Source organism: Taeniopygia guttata, chromosome 14, assembly GCF_048771995.1.
Source record: "Taeniopygia guttata chromosome 14, bTaeGut7.mat, whole genome shotgun sequence".
Classification (NCBI taxonomy): Eukaryota; Metazoa; Chordata; class Aves; order Passeriformes; family Estrildidae; genus Taeniopygia; species Taeniopygia guttata.
The window spans coordinates 14607555-14626104 of record NC_133039.1 but is presented as its reverse complement, the minus strand read 5'-3'; the positions used below and the strand labels follow the sequence as shown (position 1 = coordinate 14626104).

At 64.9% G+C, this 18550-nt stretch overlaps 2 protein-coding genes across 13 annotated transcripts in view; both read right to left on the bottom strand.

The window, feature by feature from the left end:
* Positions 1–28: 28 nt before the first annotated feature.
* On the bottom strand, positions 29–11425 carry SEPTIN12 (neuronal-specific septin-3). Of its 4 annotated transcripts, XM_030284931.4 has the most exons (11): positions 11289–11425; positions 8227–9165; positions 3146–3358; positions 2495–2623; positions 2251–2332; positions 2019–2156; positions 1121–1238; positions 949–1044; positions 737–833; positions 485–536; positions 29–382 (listed from the first exon to the last, which is right to left on the bottom strand). In XM_030284931.4, the coding sequence occupies exons 1-11, from the start codon at positions 11389–11391 to the stop codon at positions 238–240; spliced, it is 2112 nt and encodes a 703-aa protein (XP_030140791.4). In that variant the 5' UTR covers positions 11392–11425; the 3' UTR covers positions 29–237. The 4 variants fall into 4 exon arrangements, with proteins under 4 accessions (XP_030140791.4, XP_030140792.4, XP_072791766.1 ...); XM_030284932.4 differs by lacking the exons at positions 8227–9165; positions 11289–11425 and adding an exon at positions 6407–6665; XM_072935665.1 differs by lacking the exons at positions 8227–9165; positions 11289–11425 and adding an exon at positions 4003–4696.
* Positions 11426–15592: 4167 nt separating this feature from the next.
* RAB11FIP3 (RAB11 family interacting protein 3) overlaps positions 15593–18550 on the bottom strand; it is an 81397-nt gene continuing 78439 nt past the window's right edge. For all 9 annotated transcript variants that reach the window (XM_072935606.1, XM_030284926.4, XM_030284930.4 and 6 more), the window contains 2 exons: positions 18337–18477; positions 15593–17659 (listed from right to left, as the gene is read on the bottom strand). In XM_072935606.1, coding sequence (XP_072791707.1) covers positions 17546–17659; positions 18337–18477 — 255 coding nt within the window. In that variant the 3' untranslated portion in view covers positions 15593–17545. The remainder of the gene's footprint in view (positions 17660–18336; positions 18478–18550) is intronic.

The window sequence follows — 18550 nt, the reverse complement described above, 5'->3', positions numbered from 1 at the left end:
ATCAAAAGTTGGGAGTCCAGCAGGAGGGTGAAGGCTGAAGGCTCTGGATTAACCTTTAATGTCACACAGGGTCCGGGGGTCTGTGCCCGTGGCAGAGCTTGGGGATGAGGGACCCATGTCAGGGCAGCCGGGCACTCTTGGGGGGTTCACCCCAGGCAGGCTCCTGGCACAGCCATGGTGGGCAGGGGTGGGCACTGCCATGGGGTCCGGTGGTGATCTGGGGGGGCACAGGGTGGCTCAGAGGTGGCTGCTGGCCTCGCCCTTGCCAGGCAGCCCGTTGAGGGGGCTCAGCCCCGGCCGGTTGCTCTCGTTCAGCCGCCGCACGCGGTAACTCTCGTAGTGGACGTTGTGGGTGATGTCCTTCAGGTCCTGCAGGTGTGACCTGCCCGGGGTGGCAGGGGGAGGAAGGGCATCATGTCGCTGTCCCCCCCACCCTGCTGTCACCCCGTGGGGTTCCAGCACTCCCCACCCTGTCCCCACTCACCGGATCAGCAGGTCCCGCAGGAGGGGGAACTCGCAGTGTGCTGGGTTCTCCACTGCAAGGCAAGGCAGAGGGCAGGGCTGGCAGGAGGGCTCTGGGGTGCCCGGGCAGCACATCCTGGCACGCTCTGGGTGCCACCGGAGCACAGCACAGCTCCGTGCCACCTGCAGCTCGGCACCCACCGAGGCAAGGACACACCCCGGGGTGCTGCTCCCTGCACCTCTGGGGGCTGGGGGTGTCAGGGGCTCTGCTCACCTTCAATGATGCCCCACTTGGTCTTGCGGCCCAGCACCCGCTTGCCGTTCACCTGGTGCTCCTGGTCTGCCCCCACCACGGCGAAGGGAATCTTCTCCTGCCAGCAGAGGCTGTGCTCGCCCCGGGTGCTGCTCCCCTGGGCTCCCCAGGGTCCCTGTCCCCCACCCTGCGCCCCAGGGGCTGTCCCCCCATCCCAGCATCCCGGCACTCACACGAATCCTGTCGTTCAGTGCCCTGTCTTCGGGGTCCTGGTCGAAATCCTCCTGCGGGTACACGCTGATGGTGTGGGTCTTCAGGTCCTCCTGGATCTGCGGGACACGGGGCTTGAGCCGGGGCTGTGGGGACATGGGGCAGCCCGGGAGCCCCTCGGGGACCCGTCCTCACCCGCTGCTTGAATTCTGCCCGTTCCTCCAGGGTGAGCGTGTCGGCTTTGGCGATCACCGGCACCACGTTGACGATCCTGCTGAGCCGCCGCATGAACTCCAGGTCCAGCGGGCGCAGCCTGACAAGAGCCACCGTCACTCCAGGGTGTCCCCACCTCTGCCTCTGGGGGGTGACCCCACCACTACCACCCCAGGGTCCCTCTGAGGTGACCCCAGCACCATCACCCTGAGGGACTACCCACCACTACCACCCCAGGTTCATACCCTATCTCTGTCACCCTGAGGTGACCCCACCACCATCATCCCAGGGTGACACAACCACCCCACAGTGACCACCCCGCCACCGTCACCATGGGGTGACAATACCACTACCGCTCCAGAGTCACCCTGAGGAGTCTGCACCACTATCACCTCAGGGTGACCCCCCCATTATCACCCCAGATTCCACCACCATCTCCTCAGGGTGACCCCACCATTATCACCCCAGATTCCACCACCACCACCTCAGGGTGACCCCACCATTATCACCCCAGATTCCACCACCATCACCTCAGGGTGACCCCACCATTATCACCCCAGATTCCACCACCATCACCTCAGGGTGACCCCACCATTATCACCCCAGGGTGACACAACCACCCCACAGTGACCGCCCCGCCACTGTCACCATGGGGTGACAATACCACTACCCTGAGGAGTCTGCACCACCATCACCTCAGGGTGACTCCACCATTATCACCCCAGATTCCACCCCCATCACCTCAGAGTGACTCCACCATTATCACCCCAGATTCCACCACCATCTCCTCAGGGTGACCCCACCACCATTATCACCCCAGGGTGGCACACCCACGCCGTGGTGACCCCATCCCCTACACGTGCTGTGAGTGGGGACCCACCAGTGGCCTGTTGGGGGGACGAAGTAGACGCATCCATGGACGCGGGTGTCCGGGATCTTCCTCTTGCGGGTGATGAGGATCTCCTCCCGCAGGTACCTCTCGTACTGCTCGTTGATGTATTTGATGATGGGCTCCCAGCTGAGGATGAGGAGTTGAGGGACAGCCCTGAGCTCAACCCCTGCCCCAAACTGCCACCCGGCGAGCTGGGCTCCTGCTCCCCGTTGTGTCCTACCAGTTCTCATTGTTGATCTGGTCCCCAAACCCTGGCGTGTCGGTCACCGTCAGCTTCATCTTCACCCCCTTCTCCTCGATGACTGTGGGGCAGAGGTGGGTCAGGGGGTTAGAAACATTGGGGAAAAGCAGGGCACCAGGCGTGGGGGATGTTTTGAGGCTGTGAACGCAGCTTCAGGCCCCCAGCCCTGTCCCCTGCTTGTCCCAAGGGCTGGTGGGACACGAGCCCGTGGTGGTGACCTTACCGTGGGTGATGGACTGGAGCTGCACCGTTTTGGGAATACGCTCCTCCTGGCCGGGCTGTGAGGATTTGCGGCTCACCTTGGACTTGAAGAGGGTGTTCACCATGGTGGACTTCCCCAGCCCGCTCTGCCCTGAGGGGACACGGGCAGCTCTGGTTTGTCCCCCAGGGCAGTAACATCTCCATATCCACTTGGGAGCACCCCAGAGTTTGGGACAACGCTGGTTTATCCCCAGATAAATTTCTTCCCCGAGGCAATAACCCCTCAGAATCCACTTGGGAGCATCCCAGAGGTTGGGATAGTCCATTTTATCCCAGGAACAAATTTGTTCCCCAAGGTCATAACCCCTGGTACACATCTGGGAGCAACCCAGGTTGGGCTAGTCTGGTTTATCTTCCAAACGAATTTATTCCCCGAGGTGACAGCCCCTCAACATCCATTTGGGAGCATCTCAGAGGCTGGGATGAGTTCACCTATCAGATTAGATGCTATGTGGCACGGGATATTACTACTTCTCAACTGTTTGCTACTTAAATCGGTTAAAACAACTTAAATTTCCTGAAAATCCCTTAAAATCATGTTTTCCCTGGCATGGTGGTATCAGAACCAGCATTCCCACCCCACCCAGGAGCCAACCCCACGCCCAGCGCTCACCCACAACCATGATGTTGAACTCAAAGCCTGTCTTCATGGTTTTGATTTTCATCTGGTCGAGCACAGCTTCGATCCCCACGTAGCCGAAGAGCTGGCAGCCCACGGGGCCGGGCGCCATGGAGAGGGGCACCGCCCCCTCCTTCTCCTCCTCCTCCTCCTCCTCCGGCACGGCCGGCGGCTCCATGCTGCGCTCCTCGGGCTCCAGGCTGCTCCCTGCAGCGCGGGGTGGGCAAAGGCGGTGAGCCCGGACCCCTGGGTGCCCACCCCTGGTGCCCGCCCCTCGGTGCCCACCCCTGCGGCGGCGGCGTTGCCCCAGCAGCCGGCGGGCACGCAGCCCCGGCACATTCCCGGGAGCCGGCGAGGCTCGCCATGGCAACGGGGCACGCCACCCCCCGTTACCGAGGGGTCCGAGGGGGTGCCGGGGGCATCTTGGCGGCGGTCGTGCCACCGGACCCCACGGTGCCACCGTGTGCCCGGCCCGGGCGGTCAGCAGCGGCACCGCTCCGGGCCCGGCACAGCGGAGCGGGGGGCTCCGGTCCCGGGGCAGTGCCCGGCACAACCCCGAGCCCCCAGGGACACCGGGGGTTTGCCCGGGGGATGGTGCCCGAAGCGTGCCCCACACCGGAGGCCACCGGAGCCCCGTGCCCGCCCCAGCCCTTTGTGCGGCAGCCCCAAATCCCTTTCTTCCTCCTCCTCCTCCTCCTCCTGCTGCTTCCCAGCACGGCCATTGTTCGGGTCCTACCTCGGCCCGCGGTGCCCTCGCTCGGCGCCCCGTTACGGCCGGGGGGGTCCCCGGGGCGCCTTCCGCACCCCCATCCCCGCCGCAGCCCGGCCCCTTCCCTCCGCCTGGCACCAACCCGGCTCCGCCGAGGCTGCGGCTCCCACGCATGACCAGCATGGCAATACCCGCCCCCCGCAGCCCCCTCCCCACACAGCCAGGCCCCTGCGCCCGGTGTGTGATGGACTGGTGGGTGGGGAGGGCTGTGCCAACCCGGCTGTGCCAACCCGGCTGTGCCCACCCGGCACATGGCACTGCTCGGCCTCCCAGCCGGGCCAGCACGGATGGGGACCCCTCGCATGGCACAGGACACCCCCACCCCTCACTTTGTCCCGCATCACCCCCGTGAGTGGCTGCGTGGCACTGAATGGCGGTAGGAGTGTTCGGCCGTGGGCACGATGCCCACTGGCGCCCACGGGCAGCGGGGACCACCCTGCTCCGTGCCCCCCACCCTCCCCAGCAGCAGCTGTGCCCAGCCCGGCGCGGTGGGGTGGGAGAAGGGCTGGTGGCCGTGCCAGCCGCCCCACTGCCGCAGTGCCCCACGGCGCTTGCGTCCCCCACGCCGCAGCCTCCCCCGTGTGTGCCAGCCGGCGCTTGGCACCGGCGGGGCTGGAGCGGCAGCTTGCGATGGCCCAGGCTGCGAGGGACCTGCTGAGACCGTGCCCGTGTGCCACGCAGCCGGGGGACAAGGGACATGCGGGCAAGGGGGTGGCCTGGGCCAGCCAGGGGATGATGGAGCCGAACACCTCCATTGCCATGGCAACGGCATCCCGGCGTGGCAGCCACCCAGCCCCCTGTGCCCGCTGGGTGCCGGAGGGATGGCAGGCTTGGGGACAGCAGTGTCGCATGTCCCAGCTGCCCTGCGCCCCCTGGGTCGGGATGTTCCTCGGAAGTGGTGAAACAGCCGCGGATTTCCTGGTGACAGCGGTGACACCCGGCTGGGGGGCTGGGGGAGGGCAGGGTGCTCACTCCGGCGGGGATCCACCCACCCGGCACCGGCCTTGCCAACGGGGCTTCCACAGGCTGGCAGCGACGTGGGGAGGGAGGGAGGTCCCCATCAGCTCCCCGTGCCCCCAGCCTGGCACCCCTTCCCAGTCCCTGCCAGTCTGGCAGTTGCCAGGACAGATCCAGAACCAAGTGGTGCAGCCGATGGAGCCATCCAGGGTGGTGGGCACTGCAGGCAGGTGGGATATGCAGGGTGGTGGGCACTGCAGGCACGGAGCAGGTGGGATATGCAGGGTGGTGGGCACTGCAGGCATGGAGCAGGTGGGATACCCAGGGTGGTGGGCACTGCAGGCACAGAGCAGGTGGGATATGCAGGGTGGTGGGCACTGCAGGCAGGTGGGATACCCAGGGTGGTGGGCACTGCAGGCAGGTGGGATATGCAGGGTGGTGGGCACTGCAGGCAGGTGGGACATGCAGGGTGGTGGGCACTGCAGGTATGGAGCAGGTGGGATATGCAGGGTGGTGGGCACAGGGGGCAGGTGGGACATGCAGGGTGGTGGGCACTGCAGGTATGGAGCAGGTGGGATATGCAGGGTGGTGGGCACTGCAGGCAGGGGGTAGGTGGGATTTGGTGCTGCACCCCTCAGCTCCCTGGGGTGGTCCCCAAGGTGCAGCTTCCACAGAGGGGCTCAGCCACTGCCCTGTGCCCTGCCAGAGGCAACACCAAGGAGACACCCACAGCCAGAGGGCATGGCTGGGGTGACACTGGGTGCTGCACCCACTGCTGCCTCCCACACGGGTCCAGACCCCCCGTGTCCCTGCCCTCACTGCCAAAAGCCCCGCTGGTAATGGCCACTGGAAGCTCCCTGGCATCCCCACGGAGCTCCGGGGCAAATGGCTCCTGCAGCCAGACCTGTTCCAGGACTAATCACGGATGCTCTTATTTTCCAGACAGGGACAAGTAATCCCGGGTCCGTGGTCTCCTCCGTGGATTTAATTACCGATGCAGGGTTAATTGGCCAGTTCCCTGGGAAGCCTGTAATAAAGCTTCAAGGGTGGAGGGTGCTGGGAGAGCATGAGCTGGGACAGGAGCTCCCTGCCCGGCTGCTCACCACTGCTGGGACAGCCTGGCTCTGGCTCCAGCACAAGGGAGCTGACCCCTCTGGCACAGGGATGGAAGTTTTGGGGATGCCCCCACTGCCCCGGTCACACCACGGTCACACCACGGCTCTGCCTTCCCAGCTGATCTGACCCAGAAACACCAGCGCCTCTCCCAGTGCCAAACACGACCTAAGGGCCAGCGGTGACAGTCCCCAGCTGCAGGCAGGCTCGGAGCCAGCCCGTCCGTCTGGCCGTGGGAGCCACGGGCCGGGGCTCGGGGTGGCTGGGGACCGTCGCTGAGCAGAAGCAGAAGTGAACCATCGAGCGAAACCCTGTGACTGCAGCGCTGCTGGGGACAGGGGACAAGTCACCCAGCCCCGGTGGCAGCACCCTGTGCCCGCACGCCGCCCTGCCCGCTGCCACCGCGCCATCCCTACCTGGGCGAGCCGGCCGGAGCCGGGGCTGCTGCCGCCGAGAGCCGGTCACCGGGGCCGAATGGCTCCTGGGGTGCAAGGCAGAGGGCGGCTGCTGCCCACGGCTCCTCCTCCGCTCCTCCTCCTCCTTGCCCCGGGCCCTGCGTGGGCGACCCGGCGTGGAAGTGAAATGCTGCGGCCGGCGGCTCGCTCGGAGCTTCCTCCTGCGGGGTGTGGGACCCACCGCGCCACGGCACCCCGAGGCCATCCACGGGTGGCAGCGGCTGGGGGCCGGGGTGGCCTCCCGGCAGGGGGAACAGCACGTTCCCACCTCTTCCTGCCAGAGAAACCGCTGTGCCCGAGCAGTGTCTGCCAGCCCCTGCCAGCCCGGGCCATCTGCAGGGCAGCCGGTGCCACCCGCTGCCCGCTGGCTCCTGCCCCACCCCAGCCTGGGCACACCGCGCTCGGCTGCGGCCACCAAGGTGGCTCTGTCCTGAGCACTGTCCCCTCATCACCCCGGCTCCATCCCGAGCTCCGTGTCCCCATTTCCCTGCCACCCCACCTTGCTCTTGGGCACCGTGTCCCTGTCACAGCCCTGAGCACTGTCCCCTCATCACCCCGGCTCCATCCCGAGCTCCGTGTCCCCGTTTCCCTGCCACCCCAGCTTGCTCTTGAGCACCGTGTCCCTGTCACAGCCCTGAGCACTGTCCCCTCATCACCCCGGCTCCATCCCGAGCTCCGTGTCCCCATTTCCCTGCCACCCCAGCTTGCTCTTGGGCACCGTGTCGCTGTCACAGCCCTGAGCACTGTCCCTTGTCTTCCCGGGGTTGGCCACAGGTACCGTGTCCCCATGTCCCCGTCACCTTGGCGCCGCCCCAGCTGCTGTCCCTTTGTGTCCCCATCACTCCTGACTCAGCCCTGAACACCACATCCTTGTCGCCATCACCTGTCCCAGCCCTGAGCGCTGTCCCTCAGTGTCCCCATCACTTGGCTCAGCCTCGGGCTCTGCTCCCCGCGTGTCCCCATGACCCCGGCGGTGCCCGGCCCCATCCCCGGCCCGGGGAGCCGCGGGCAGCCGGGCTGGCTGGGCAGCACGGCCGGGGGCATTGCTGGGGGATGATTCACCGCGGCCCGGGGCGGATGGATGGATGGATGGATGCCTTCCCCGCGTCTGTACTTAGGGCCCGGCGACAGCCCAGCGAGACGGGCAAAGAGCCCCAAGCGCCCAACCGGGGAGCAGCGGCGGTGGCGGTCATCTCCGGCCACCCCCGACCCTCCCGGAGCGGCCGCTGGGAAGAGGGACACTCGGCTGCCCCCTCCCCTTGATGGGGACGGGCAGGGGGGCTTGGCAGCGCCCACCGTGGCACCGGGAGCCGGGCAGCGCTGCCCGCGGCGCTGGGCGCACGCCGAGCACGCCCCGGTGCACTTGGCCCGCCGCCACCTCCCGCGCCTCCCGGGGAGGGAGGAACAGGATCCAGCCCCGTGCCAAGGCGGGAGGGATGAGAGGGGAAGAAAGCGCTGGACGCGGGACAAGATCGCAGCGATACGCGGCACGCGCGGGGCCGGCGCGATGGGCACATGAGTCCCGACCTGTCTGGGAACCGGGAGCGCCGGGAGCGCCTCAGCGCCGGGGCTGCGGGCGGCTCGCCAGGCACCGCGGGCACGGGCGGGCCGGGAGCGCCGCCAGCTCCGCGCCTTCGGCCCCCCACAGCCGGTGCGGGCCCCGGCACGGGGAGCGGCGAGAGCTGGGGGGTGTCTGTCCCCAAAATCACCGTCGCTCCGGGCATCAGCCGGTGCGGGGTTTTGGCAGCCCGGCGGAGAGAGGGGACAAGAATAAGTCCTACCGTGCTCTGGCGTCAGCGCTGCCTCGCCGGGAGCCGCGGCCACCACGCAGTGTCCCCGCGGTGCCATCTTCCCCAGGGCCGGCACCAGCACCAGCCCCCCGAGGAAGGCGGGCTGGGAGCTCACTTGTACCGTCTGCGGCTGCGACACCAGCCTGAAAGTGGCGGCCTGGGGGGCTGGCAGCGGTGGCAGCCCCTCGGGCCTGCCCCCAGCCGGGGCTGCCTCTGCCTGTGCCCGGGGCTGAGCCGGGGCCCGGCGGGACGGGACGGGGCTGGCGCTGAGCGTCACCCTCCGCTGTGACCGGAGCGCCGCGCCGTGAGCCGTGTCCCACCGCCCCGGGGCTGTCTCTGTGCCAGCGCATGGCGGCAGGCAGGAGGAGGAGGAGGATGAGGAGGAAGGCTGGGGGCTGCGAGGCTGGGCTGCAGAGCTCTGCGTGCCCCACGGCGTCCCCAGGCCCGGCTCCTCGGCGATGTGCAGGTCCAGCGCTGGCAGAGAGCCGCGGCTGGCGGCGGCCCCGCGGAGGGGATGGTCCAGCTCCACCGGGAAGACGCTGCCGTGGGACGGGACCTTCTTCAAGCCGGGGCTGGCGGCCGGGGAGCCGCCCGGTGGCTGGGGGGGCCCGGTGGGCGCGGGGCTCTCCAGGCTGGAGGACGAGCTGCGCTGGCTCTCCCCGTCGCTGCCCGGCCCCGTGGCCGAGGCCTGGCGGCTCTGGAAGGAGGCGGCGCGGGCGATGCCAGTGCTGCCGGTGCCGTTGGCTCGGCCGGTGGCCGGGCCGGTACCGAGCCGTGTCCGCAGCACGGGGCTGGGCGCCGGGCTGGGGCCGCTGCCCAGGCGGGGCGGGTGGCCCGGCTGCAGTGGCTGGGGGCTGTCGCCGGTGCCTGGGGACAGCAAGGAGCCGGGTGCCTCGTCCCCATCTTCTGCCTCAAATGACTTCTTGAGCGCTGGGGACAGAGAGAGAGATGGCACCAGAGTGGTCCCCGATGGCACTCGTCCCCTCCCCAGCCCCATGTATGTCCCCCCATCACCCAGAGGTGCCCCTGATTTATGAGCCCGTCCCAGCGAGGACCCCGGCCCGGCGCCAGCTCCTGCCCAGCCCCGCGGCGCTGTCCCCGAGGGTTTTATCATTGTTCCCCGGTTGATCTGGCCGGTGCCGCCGGCTCCCCTCTCGCAGCACACTGCCCGCTTTATTCCCCCTGAAAGGGATCCGGCCGAGTAACCGGATCCCCGCCTGACCCTCTCCCCCTGCATCCATCCGGGCAGCCGGGAAGGATTCCTGCCCTTCCCCGGGCCTTAACCCTGGACCCGCTGATGGCAGGGGGGCAGCGCCACCGCCACGCTCGGGGATGTCACATCCCGTTCTGGTGGCTGCTGCTGCGCCTCCCACGCGGCTTCACGGCACAGCCCTGGGTGCCAACGTGCCCCCCACGGGCCCCTTGGCTCCCCCGGGTGCCGCAGCGAGCGCCGAGCCCGGTGCAGAGCTCCTGCTGGCCGCCCCTCCGGGCACCTGGCACTGGATGTGGCACCGACCCCACGGGGGTGGCCCTGGTGAAGCCCCCACGGTGCAGCCGCCCCCTCCTTCCTCCCAGCCCCGCAGGAGCCTCCCCGGGAGCTGCTGCCGGCGCTCCCTCACCCTCGCTGCCGAGCACCGAGCTGCTGCTTCCCCCCGGGGGCTCCGTGGGGGCGGCCCACGCTGCGCCCCTGCATCCTCCCCGCCTGTGCCAGCCTGTCCCGGCACCCACCCGCTGGCACCGGCCCGCCCTCACCCTCCTCTGGGACAGCGGGGTGGGAGGGTCCGTCCTGTCCCTCCCCCGGTGCCCCTGGCCGGGGCAGGGCAGGGGTCAGAGCCGGGCCCAGCTCTGCCCGGGGCAGGAATTCTGCGGCCGCTCCAGCCCTGCCCCACCGGCCGGGCTGCCGGGGGCCACGGGGGCCACGGGGGATGGGGACCCCCTGCCCACATCCATGGCTCTGCTTTGTTACCGCCCCAAATGCCTCTTTTTGCCCCAAACCTGCCTCTGGCCCCTGACCCAGCCTCATCCAGGTGCCCGGAGCGATGGGCAGGGGGGAGCACCGAGGGGATGCGGGGCAAGGTGGGGCTGGCAGAGGGCGAAGGGGGAGTGGCAGGATTGAAGGGGAGACGTTCAGATGGGGTGGCAGGAGGTTGAGAGGGGGGCAGGGCGCTCGGGGGTTGGTGGGAGGTAAAGGAGTGGTGGCAGGAGGTTCAGCGGGGCTTTGGGGGGGATGGCGGGGGCATGTGGGGGTTTGGCGGGGATTGAGGGGTGTCAGCCGGCAGCGGCGGGGTTAAGGTGCCCGGGGTAGGTGCACACATTCCTCCCCGGCGAGGGCAGCAGCAGCCCCGGGGTCGGGTTTCGCCGCCCGCCCCCGGCCCGGCCCCGGCCCCTCCCCGCAGCCCCCGGCCCGCGGGCAGAGCGCGCACACGCGGGGAGCGCGCACGGCGACACCGCGGCCTCGGGGGGCTCCCACACCTTCCCCCGCTCCCTCCAGCCCCGGTCACCCCCCGTGCCCACCCCACAGCCCTGGGGGAGAGCAGCCCCCACGGTGCCCAGTCCCGGGGATCACCCCCGTCCCCACGATGTGCAGCCCCCACGATGTGCAGCCCCCACGATGTGCAGCCCCCACGATGTGCAGCCCCGGGGGCATCACCCCCCCGTCCCCAATACCCACCCCCGGAGGGCATCGCAACCCCTTACGACCTCGGGGAGCCCCCAGCCCCCCCAAGATGCCCACCCCAGCATCCCCCCCCTCCAATCGCAGTCCCCCGTGGGGAGCTCAGCCCACCCCAAGATCCCCGGCCCAGCAGCCGCAAAACCCCCGGACCGAAACCCAGTGCCCGGTGCTCCCCCCTTGGGGACACCCCAGCCCCCACAAAAAGCCCAGCCAGCTGCACCGCCCCCAAAATCAGCCTCCGGGCGGGGGGAGCGCAGCCCCCCACGATGCTCAGCCCTTGGGGGGCACCCCCACCCCCAGGTCGCCCAGGCAGCAGCGCTCCCCCAGGACATCCCCCGTTCCTCCCGGGGCTCCCCGCCCCGAGGGGCCCCGGCCGCACCTTCGAAGTCGGAGAGGATCCCGTCCAGGTGCTCCTTGACCGAGAGCCGGGCCATGGCGGGCCGGGGGGGGCCGGGGCTGCCGCCCACCCGCGACCCCCGCATGCGAGCCCACCGAGCCCACCGAGCCCACCGAGCCCCGCGACGGGACGGGCCGGCGCCGGCTGCCCACGGCGGGAGGGGAAGGAGGAGGGGACCGGCCGGGGGAGGGGAGGAGAAAGGGAGGGGAGGGGGAGGTCCCGCCTGCGCCCCCGCCCCGGCCCGAGACCCCCCCTCCTCCCCGGGCCCGCCCCATCCCGGATGGGGATGGATGCTGCAGCCCCCGGCTGGGGGTCCCCGGCAGGTTGGGGGTCCCCGGGAGAGTCGGGGGGAGTTCCTGGCCGGGCTGGGGGTCCCAGGCAGGTTGGGGGCCCCGAGAGAGTCCGGGGGAGTTCCTGGCCAGGCTGGGGGTCCCGGGTAGGCTGGGGGTCCCCGAGAGAGTCGGGGGGAGTTCCTGGCCGGGCTGGGGGTCCCAGGCAGGTTGAGGGTCCCTGAGAGAGTCGGGGGGAGTTCCTGGCCGGGCTGGGGGTCCCAGGCAGGTTGAGGGTCCCTGAGAGAGTCGGGGGGAGTTCCTGGCCGGGCTGGGGGTCCCAGGCAGGTTGGGGGGTCCTGCCGGGCTCCAGCGGGAGGGGATTCCAAGCGGCCTCTCCTCCCCAGCTTCTGCATCACCCTCCTTGGAGCAGGAGGAGGAAAATGCCCTGGAAGAGGCAGGGCTGCCGTCGCTTCTCCCGGCTGGCTGTGGGGTCTTTGCTGGGGTGTCACCACCCTCGGTGTGTCCCTGCCAGGGGCCGGGTCCCATGCTGGGGCGCCTGGAGCATCCCTGGGGACTGGGCTCCCCGCGGGCATCCCGGTGCTGTGCCCACGGCGAGTCCCAGGGTGGCACTGGCAGCACCCCGGGCTCGGGGTTGCACTGGGGCTGCCCCCCTAACCCAGGGCTGGGCCCTCCTGCCCCCCCAGCCCGGCTGCCAAGGGTTAAGGGGAAGGAGCTGGAAATCCCTTCTGCACACAGAGCAATCCCTTCTCCTCCCGAGGCAGCACATTCCTGCCACCACTGGGGACAGGGACACGGCCATGGAGCCTCTGGAGACACAGCACAGGGACCAGGGCATGTGGCACACGGCGGTGGTGGCCTTGCTTGTGGCCAGACTTTCAGAAGTGCCACTGGCCCATAGAACCACAAGATTGTTGTGGCTGGAAAAGTCCTGAGATCATCAAGTCCGAGTGTCCCCCAGCACTGCCGAGGCCACCACTGAGCCAGGTCCCCAAGTGCCACATCCATGTCTTTAAACCCCTCCAAGGGTGGGACTCCCTCAGTGACCCGGGCAGCTGTGCCAGTGCCTGACCACCCTTTCCATGAAGGAATATTCCCAATATCCAGTGTAAATCACCCCTGGCACTGTTGGGGACATTTCCCCTTGTCCTGTCCCTGTTGCCTGGGAGCAGAGCCAGACCCCCCTGGCTGTCCCCTCCTGTCAGGAGTTGTGCAGAGCCACAAGGTCCCCCTGAGCCTCCTTTTCTCCAGGCTGAGCCCCTTCCCAGCTCCCTCAGCCCCTCCTGGTGCTCCTGACAGTTCCCAGCTCTGTTCCCTTCCCTGAACACGCTCCAGCCCCTCCGTGTCCCTCCTGTCACGGGTGGCCCAGAGCTTTGTCCCATGCTCAGCCCCCCGAGTTGGGTCAGAGCTGGGCTGGGCTGGGAGCAGCTCTGGAGCTGTTCTGAAGGATGCAGAGGCCTTCAGAGCTTTAGGTCTTTTCTGGAGCAGTTTTGAAAAGGTTGGAGAGGTTTTAAGCCATTCAGAGCCCTTTTCAGAGGAGGTGCAGCAGAGCTAGAATGGTGTGGAGCAGCTCTGATTATTTTTTTATGAGTTTTTGAGACACTTTGGAGCTGTTTTAGGGTTGCCTGTGCCCCTTTGGTGTCGTTCAGAGGGGGTTTAGGGTAATTGTGAACTGTTTGAGTTTAGAGATGTTATTAAAAATTTTAACTCTTTTGAGAGGCACATGAAGAAGGTCCAGAGAGGGGGTTCAGAGGGGTCCAGAGGGGTTTCAAGGGCCTTTTGGAGGCTCTTGGGGCACTCGAGGAGTTTCACAGCTGCACAGAGGAGGCTTGGAGAGCTTCAGAGCTGCCAGGAGACCTTTTCTATGATCCATTTTGAGCTATTTCGAGGAGTTTTAGAAGCGTTTAGAGGGTTTCAAGTGCTACTTTGAGGCAATTTGAGCATCTTGGTGCCTTTCGGGGCTGGCTGGAGGAGCACGAGAGCTGTTTGAGCAGTTCAAGTGCTTCAGCAATGGCCAGAGCTCCGTCCTTCCAGAGCCTGAGCTGCTCCAAGGAGATTTACAGCTCCTTGAAGCAACCCAGCACCACATTAATCCCCCCACAACTATTTATTTACCCCATTTCTAGAGCAGCTTCGACATGGTGGAGGTTGAAATTTCAGAGGAATTTTTAAAAAGGAAGTTTTAGGGTGTTTAGGGAAATCTTTGGTGCACTCCAGAGCTGCTTGGAGGGTGTAGAGCAGTTGGGAATGCTACAGAGGTGATTCACAGATGCTCAGAGATGCTTTGGAGGTGCTCAGAGATGTTGTAGGTCCAGCTCAGGGATGGTTTAGAGCAGCTCAGGGATGTTTTAGGCAGATTAGGCAGACCAGGGGTGGTTTAGGGCAGCTCCAGGATGTTTCTGAGGTGCTCAGGGATGCTTAGGACAGCTCAGGGAAGGTTTAGAGCAGCTCATGGACAGTTCAGAGCACAGCAGGAATATTTTGGAGGAGCTCTGGGATGTTTTTGGGATGTTTTATGCAGCTCAGGGATATTTTAGAGCGTGTCAGGGATGTTTTTGGGCAGCTCTGGGATGTTTTTGGGCAGCTCTGGGATGTTTTTGGGCAGCTCTGGGATGTTTTATGCAGCTCAGAGATATTTTAGAGCGTGTCAGGGGTGTTTTTGGGCAGCTCTGGGATGTTTTATGCAGCTCAGGGATATTTTGGACCATATCAAGGATGTTTTGGAGCAGCTCTGGGGACGTTTTGGAGCCTCAGTGCTGCTCTGAGCAGTGTGGAGCAGTCTGAAGCAATCTGGGGGGGGTTTCAGAGCTCTCAGGGTGTGGCAGAGCCTTTCCCAGCTCTGCTGCAGCTCCAGAGCCGCCCGGAGCAGTTCAGAGGAACAATCTGGAGCCATCCCCAGGCACGGCAGGAGCTGGGAGGGGATTTTGCACGTTCAGGCCCTTTAGGGCGGCTTAAAGGGGTGGGGAGGGGTGGAGGAGGCTTAGAGGGGTGGGGAGCAGCTTAGCAGGGAGGTGAGGGCGTTTAAGGGATTTCTGGAGCAGTTCAGAACAGCCCAGTGCTCCCAGGGGGGTTCTCCCGGGGTGGAGGGAAGGGGAAGCTCCGTGTTCCTGCCTGGAGCAGCCCCACGAGTCCCTGCCCCAGCCTGTCCCCCGTCCCTGGGCAGCGGGATCAGCTCTGAGGGTCCCACCTGGATCCTCCAGGAAGGGGAAGGGGGAATTCCCCCATTCCCACCCACACAGCTTGGCTGGCTGGGGAGATTTTGGTTCCCTCCGACCTTGATTCCTCTGGATGGAATCAGTGGGGTCCAGCCTCCCTCACCCTCATCCTCCCAAAATCAGAGCATTCCAGCCACGTCCAGCCTCCCTCATCCTCATCCTCATCCTCATCCTCATCCTCATCCTCATCCTCATCCTCATCATCCTCCTCATCCTCATCCTCTCAAAATCATGGCATTCCAGCCATGTCCAGCCTCCCTCATCCTCACCCTCATCCTCACCCTCATCCTCATCCTCATCATCATCATCATCATCCTCATCCTCATCCTCATCCTCATCCTCATCCTCATCCTCATCCTCATCCTCCCAAAATTAGGGCATTCCAGCCATGTCCAGCCTCCCTCAATCCTCATCCTCATCCTCATCCTCATCCTCATCATCCTCCCAAAATCAGAGCATTCCAGCCACGTCCAGCCTCCCTCATCCTCATCCTCATCCTCATCCTCATCCTCATCCTCATCCTCATCCTCATCCTCATCCTCATCCTCATCCTCATCCTCATCCTCCTAAAATTAGGGCATTCCAGCCATGCTCAGCCTCCCTCATCCTCATCCTCATCCTCATCCTCATCCTCCCAAAATCAGGGCACTCCTTGGTGCAGGAACATTTCCACTCGATGCACCCCACTGCAGATCCAGCCCTTGGATATTTGGGATGCTCCAATCCAGCACTCACACCCTCAGGATGCTCCAATCCACCTCTGTGGAAAAAAAGTCTCCGGGCAGGAATAGTAACAGCTTTTAATCCGACAAGAATTGATACATCAGTTAAGACAATACCGTTGTTGCCTCTTTTTTGGGGGACTTCCTTCACATACTGGTCGGGAAAGAGGAACATTTTCAGGATGTACAGTTTTTGTTTTGTTTTTCTCTCTCCATAGGGACTTTAAAGCATGGTGAATGTGCAAGTCAGTGCTTTTTGTTTGCTTAAAACTCTTTTTTCCCGGTGCTTATTTACAGTTACAGTACCTCTGTGAGAGCGACAGGAAAAAACAAACGATTGTTTGAGACCTGGGGATCCGGGATCCCAAGTCGAGAAAGGCAGATCTCCAATATTTATATATTTATACATATATATATATATATATGCTTTTGTGTATACACAGATACATTTCTCTCTTCTTTTAAAGTATTAAAAAAATGGATCAACCTTCATTCTATAAAAATACCTACTCTACAAGATAGAAAAATTTTCCCTCTCCAAGTATACACTGATTTACACCCAAAGCTTCTCTGGAAATGTACATTACGTGGCTTCTTCCCGCGGCCTCGGGGCAGGGAGGGATGGGTGCAGGAGCTGCCCCGGGGTTTGGGGTTTGCCCTGACCCCACAGGGACTCTGGGGATCAGCCCCAGAGGTGACCTGGCCTGGCTTGGCCGCTGTCCCCTGCGATGGGGCGGTGGCAGCAGCCACGTCCCCCTGCCCAGGGTCACCCCGAGGGCTGGAGGGGGCCTGGGGGGAGCAGCACCCCCGGGATTGCTGCGGCTGCTGCTTCCAGCCCGTTCTGGCATTCCCAAAACCAGCCGATCCCTGGGATTCCGCTGGCTCCTGCCGGGAGCCCGGAGGGGCAGGGGGACATCGGCCACTCCCGGGGCCACCCTGTGCCAGCAGCCCGGAGCTGTCTGCTGTAAACATGGCTTTTGTTTCCCGGGGAGCTGCTGGTGCTCTCCATGGGCACAGAGATTCCAGCCCGGAGCGCCAGGGATGAGGAATGAGCTCCAGCCCAGGAGCGGAGGGGAAGGGTGGCCGGAGCGGGCTCTTCCTCCAGGACTGCCGCTGTCACCAGCAGAGCCCTGCTCCGCCTGGGAACGCCACAAGCCGCTGTCCCCATGTCCCCAGGGCTGAGGGAGCTGAGCTGCGGAGCTCCCCAAGCTCCCCAGGACAGCAGAGGCGACCCCAGCGCGGGGTGAGGAGCTGCAGCCTCGCCCCGCGTGTCTGTCCCCAGCTGGGGACGAGGGACAGTCCCCCCGAGCCACCGCAGCGGCACAGCCCGGCAGGACAGGACGGAGCGGAGCCGGGATGCCGAGACGTGCCGCCAGTACCGAGCCACAGACAGCAAAAATAAATAAGGAGGCAGGTGACCAAGTGAGCTGACCTGTCCCCAGCAGCCCCGGGCTGCCCCTGCGGCCACCGAGGCTCTGCGACCCAGCAGGAGCACGGGGTAGGATGGGCTGAGCCAGCTGGATGAGGCCATTTGCATTAAGTTAATTAAAAAAAAAAACAACAAACCCAAACCACAACCAAAGCGCAGCCCTGTGCGAGTCCGGGAGGCGCTTCCCCGGTTCCCAGCTCTGCCCGGTGGGTGTGTCAGGGACACTTTGGCACAGCGATGCTCGGCCGGGCAGGGCAGCAGGGCAGTGCCAGCGCTGTCGCTGCCACCTCCATCCCGCATCCCCCGGAGGGGCGGTGCCCGTCGGGACAGTCCCCAGCGCCACAGGCACTTCCCGCAGTGTCCCTTTCCTGAGCTGCTTCTCCAGGTTCCCTTTCACGCCTCCACAGCCGGGAGGGCTTCAAAATAACGGAGTCAGACAGCAAAGCCTGGCTGCTGGTTCTCCTTTTCCCTGGTCCGTGGCTCAGTCACTCCCCGACCTGAGGCTTCCCTGTGCCTTCATCAAGTGCAAAGACGTTTGGAGTCCCTCTTCATCCTCTCAGAGCACCAAATCCTCCCGGCTGCATTACTTGACTTCCAGGATGGAGGGGTTGGTCTCCATGATGGCCACGATGATCCTGTCGATGTAATCCTGCAGGCGGAAGTTGATCTCCTCTTGCTTCTGGATTGCTTCCATCAGCTGCAGCAGAGGGGACAGGGAGGGAGAGGTCACTGCCTGACACTGCTCAGGGCTTCCCGTGGCTCTGTGCACCCATGGCTGACTCCCTGGCTCTTCGCTCTGGACTGGGATATTCCTGACCTTGTTTAAATGGCCAGGGAAAAACTGGTTCTGCTCACTCCTGTCCTTCCTTGAGCTCTCAGCCCTGGAGAGAGCAGGGAGCATCACATCTCCATTGGATCCCCAAAATATCCAGGTGTGTTTCCCCACTTCCCGAGGTGTTAAAGGTTTAATTCCAGTGCTTGTGCAGGCTCAGGCACCTCTGGTTGGTGTTCAGAGAGTTGCTGGGATCTCCAGGGGGAATGTCCTGGCTCCCAGGGGTTTAAAGACAGCTCCAGACTGATGGACACAGCCCGTGGTGGCTGCTCTGTCCTGGAAGGGGAAAGCTGTCCCAGGGCAGGCAAAGCAGAGCTGCCAGAATCAGCAAATGGGCAGGGAGCAGCTTCCCTGTCCCCAGGAGGGAGGGCTGGCAGGGTGAGAGCTCTACAGTGTGGGGATTTCTCTGCTCTTGACAGCTTTCAGGGGAATTTTGGGCACGGGCTGAGCTGCAGACAGGGCACATCCACTCCTGCCAGGCCATGCCAGCTGGGGGCACCCAGGAAGGTGAGTCTGAGCCAGCAGCTCGTCATTGCACCTACCTCATCTCTGGAGACAGAGCTGATCTCTGCTGCCAGGGACTCGGAGAAGGAGGCTGAGAACAGGTTCTTGGCTCCCTGGATGCTCAGGTTGATGATCTGCCCGTTCAGCTCATCGTTCTGCTCCTTCAGGTTCCTGTTATCCTGCTCACACACACAAACCACACGCTGCTGCAGCACCTGGTGCTCAGAGCTGGTCCAGCCCAGCAAAGGCACA

What these genes read in the sequence shown, in the direction of transcription:
- SEPTIN12 (XM_030284931.4), bottom strand. Translation starts at nt 11,391, where the DNA reads ATGCGGGGGTCGCGGGTGGGCGGCAGCCCCGGCCCCCCCCGGCCCGCC. An exon ending in GTTCAACATCATGGTTGTGG is followed by an intron (nt 2,624 to 3,145) that starts GTGAGCGCTGGG and finishes GTGTCCCCTCAG; the next exon opens with GGCAGAGCGGGCTGGGGAAG. An exon ending in CACTGAACGACAGGATTCGT is followed by an intron (nt 834 to 948) that starts GTGAGTGCCGGG and finishes CTCTGCTGGCAG; the next exon opens with GAGAAGATTCCCTTCGCCGT.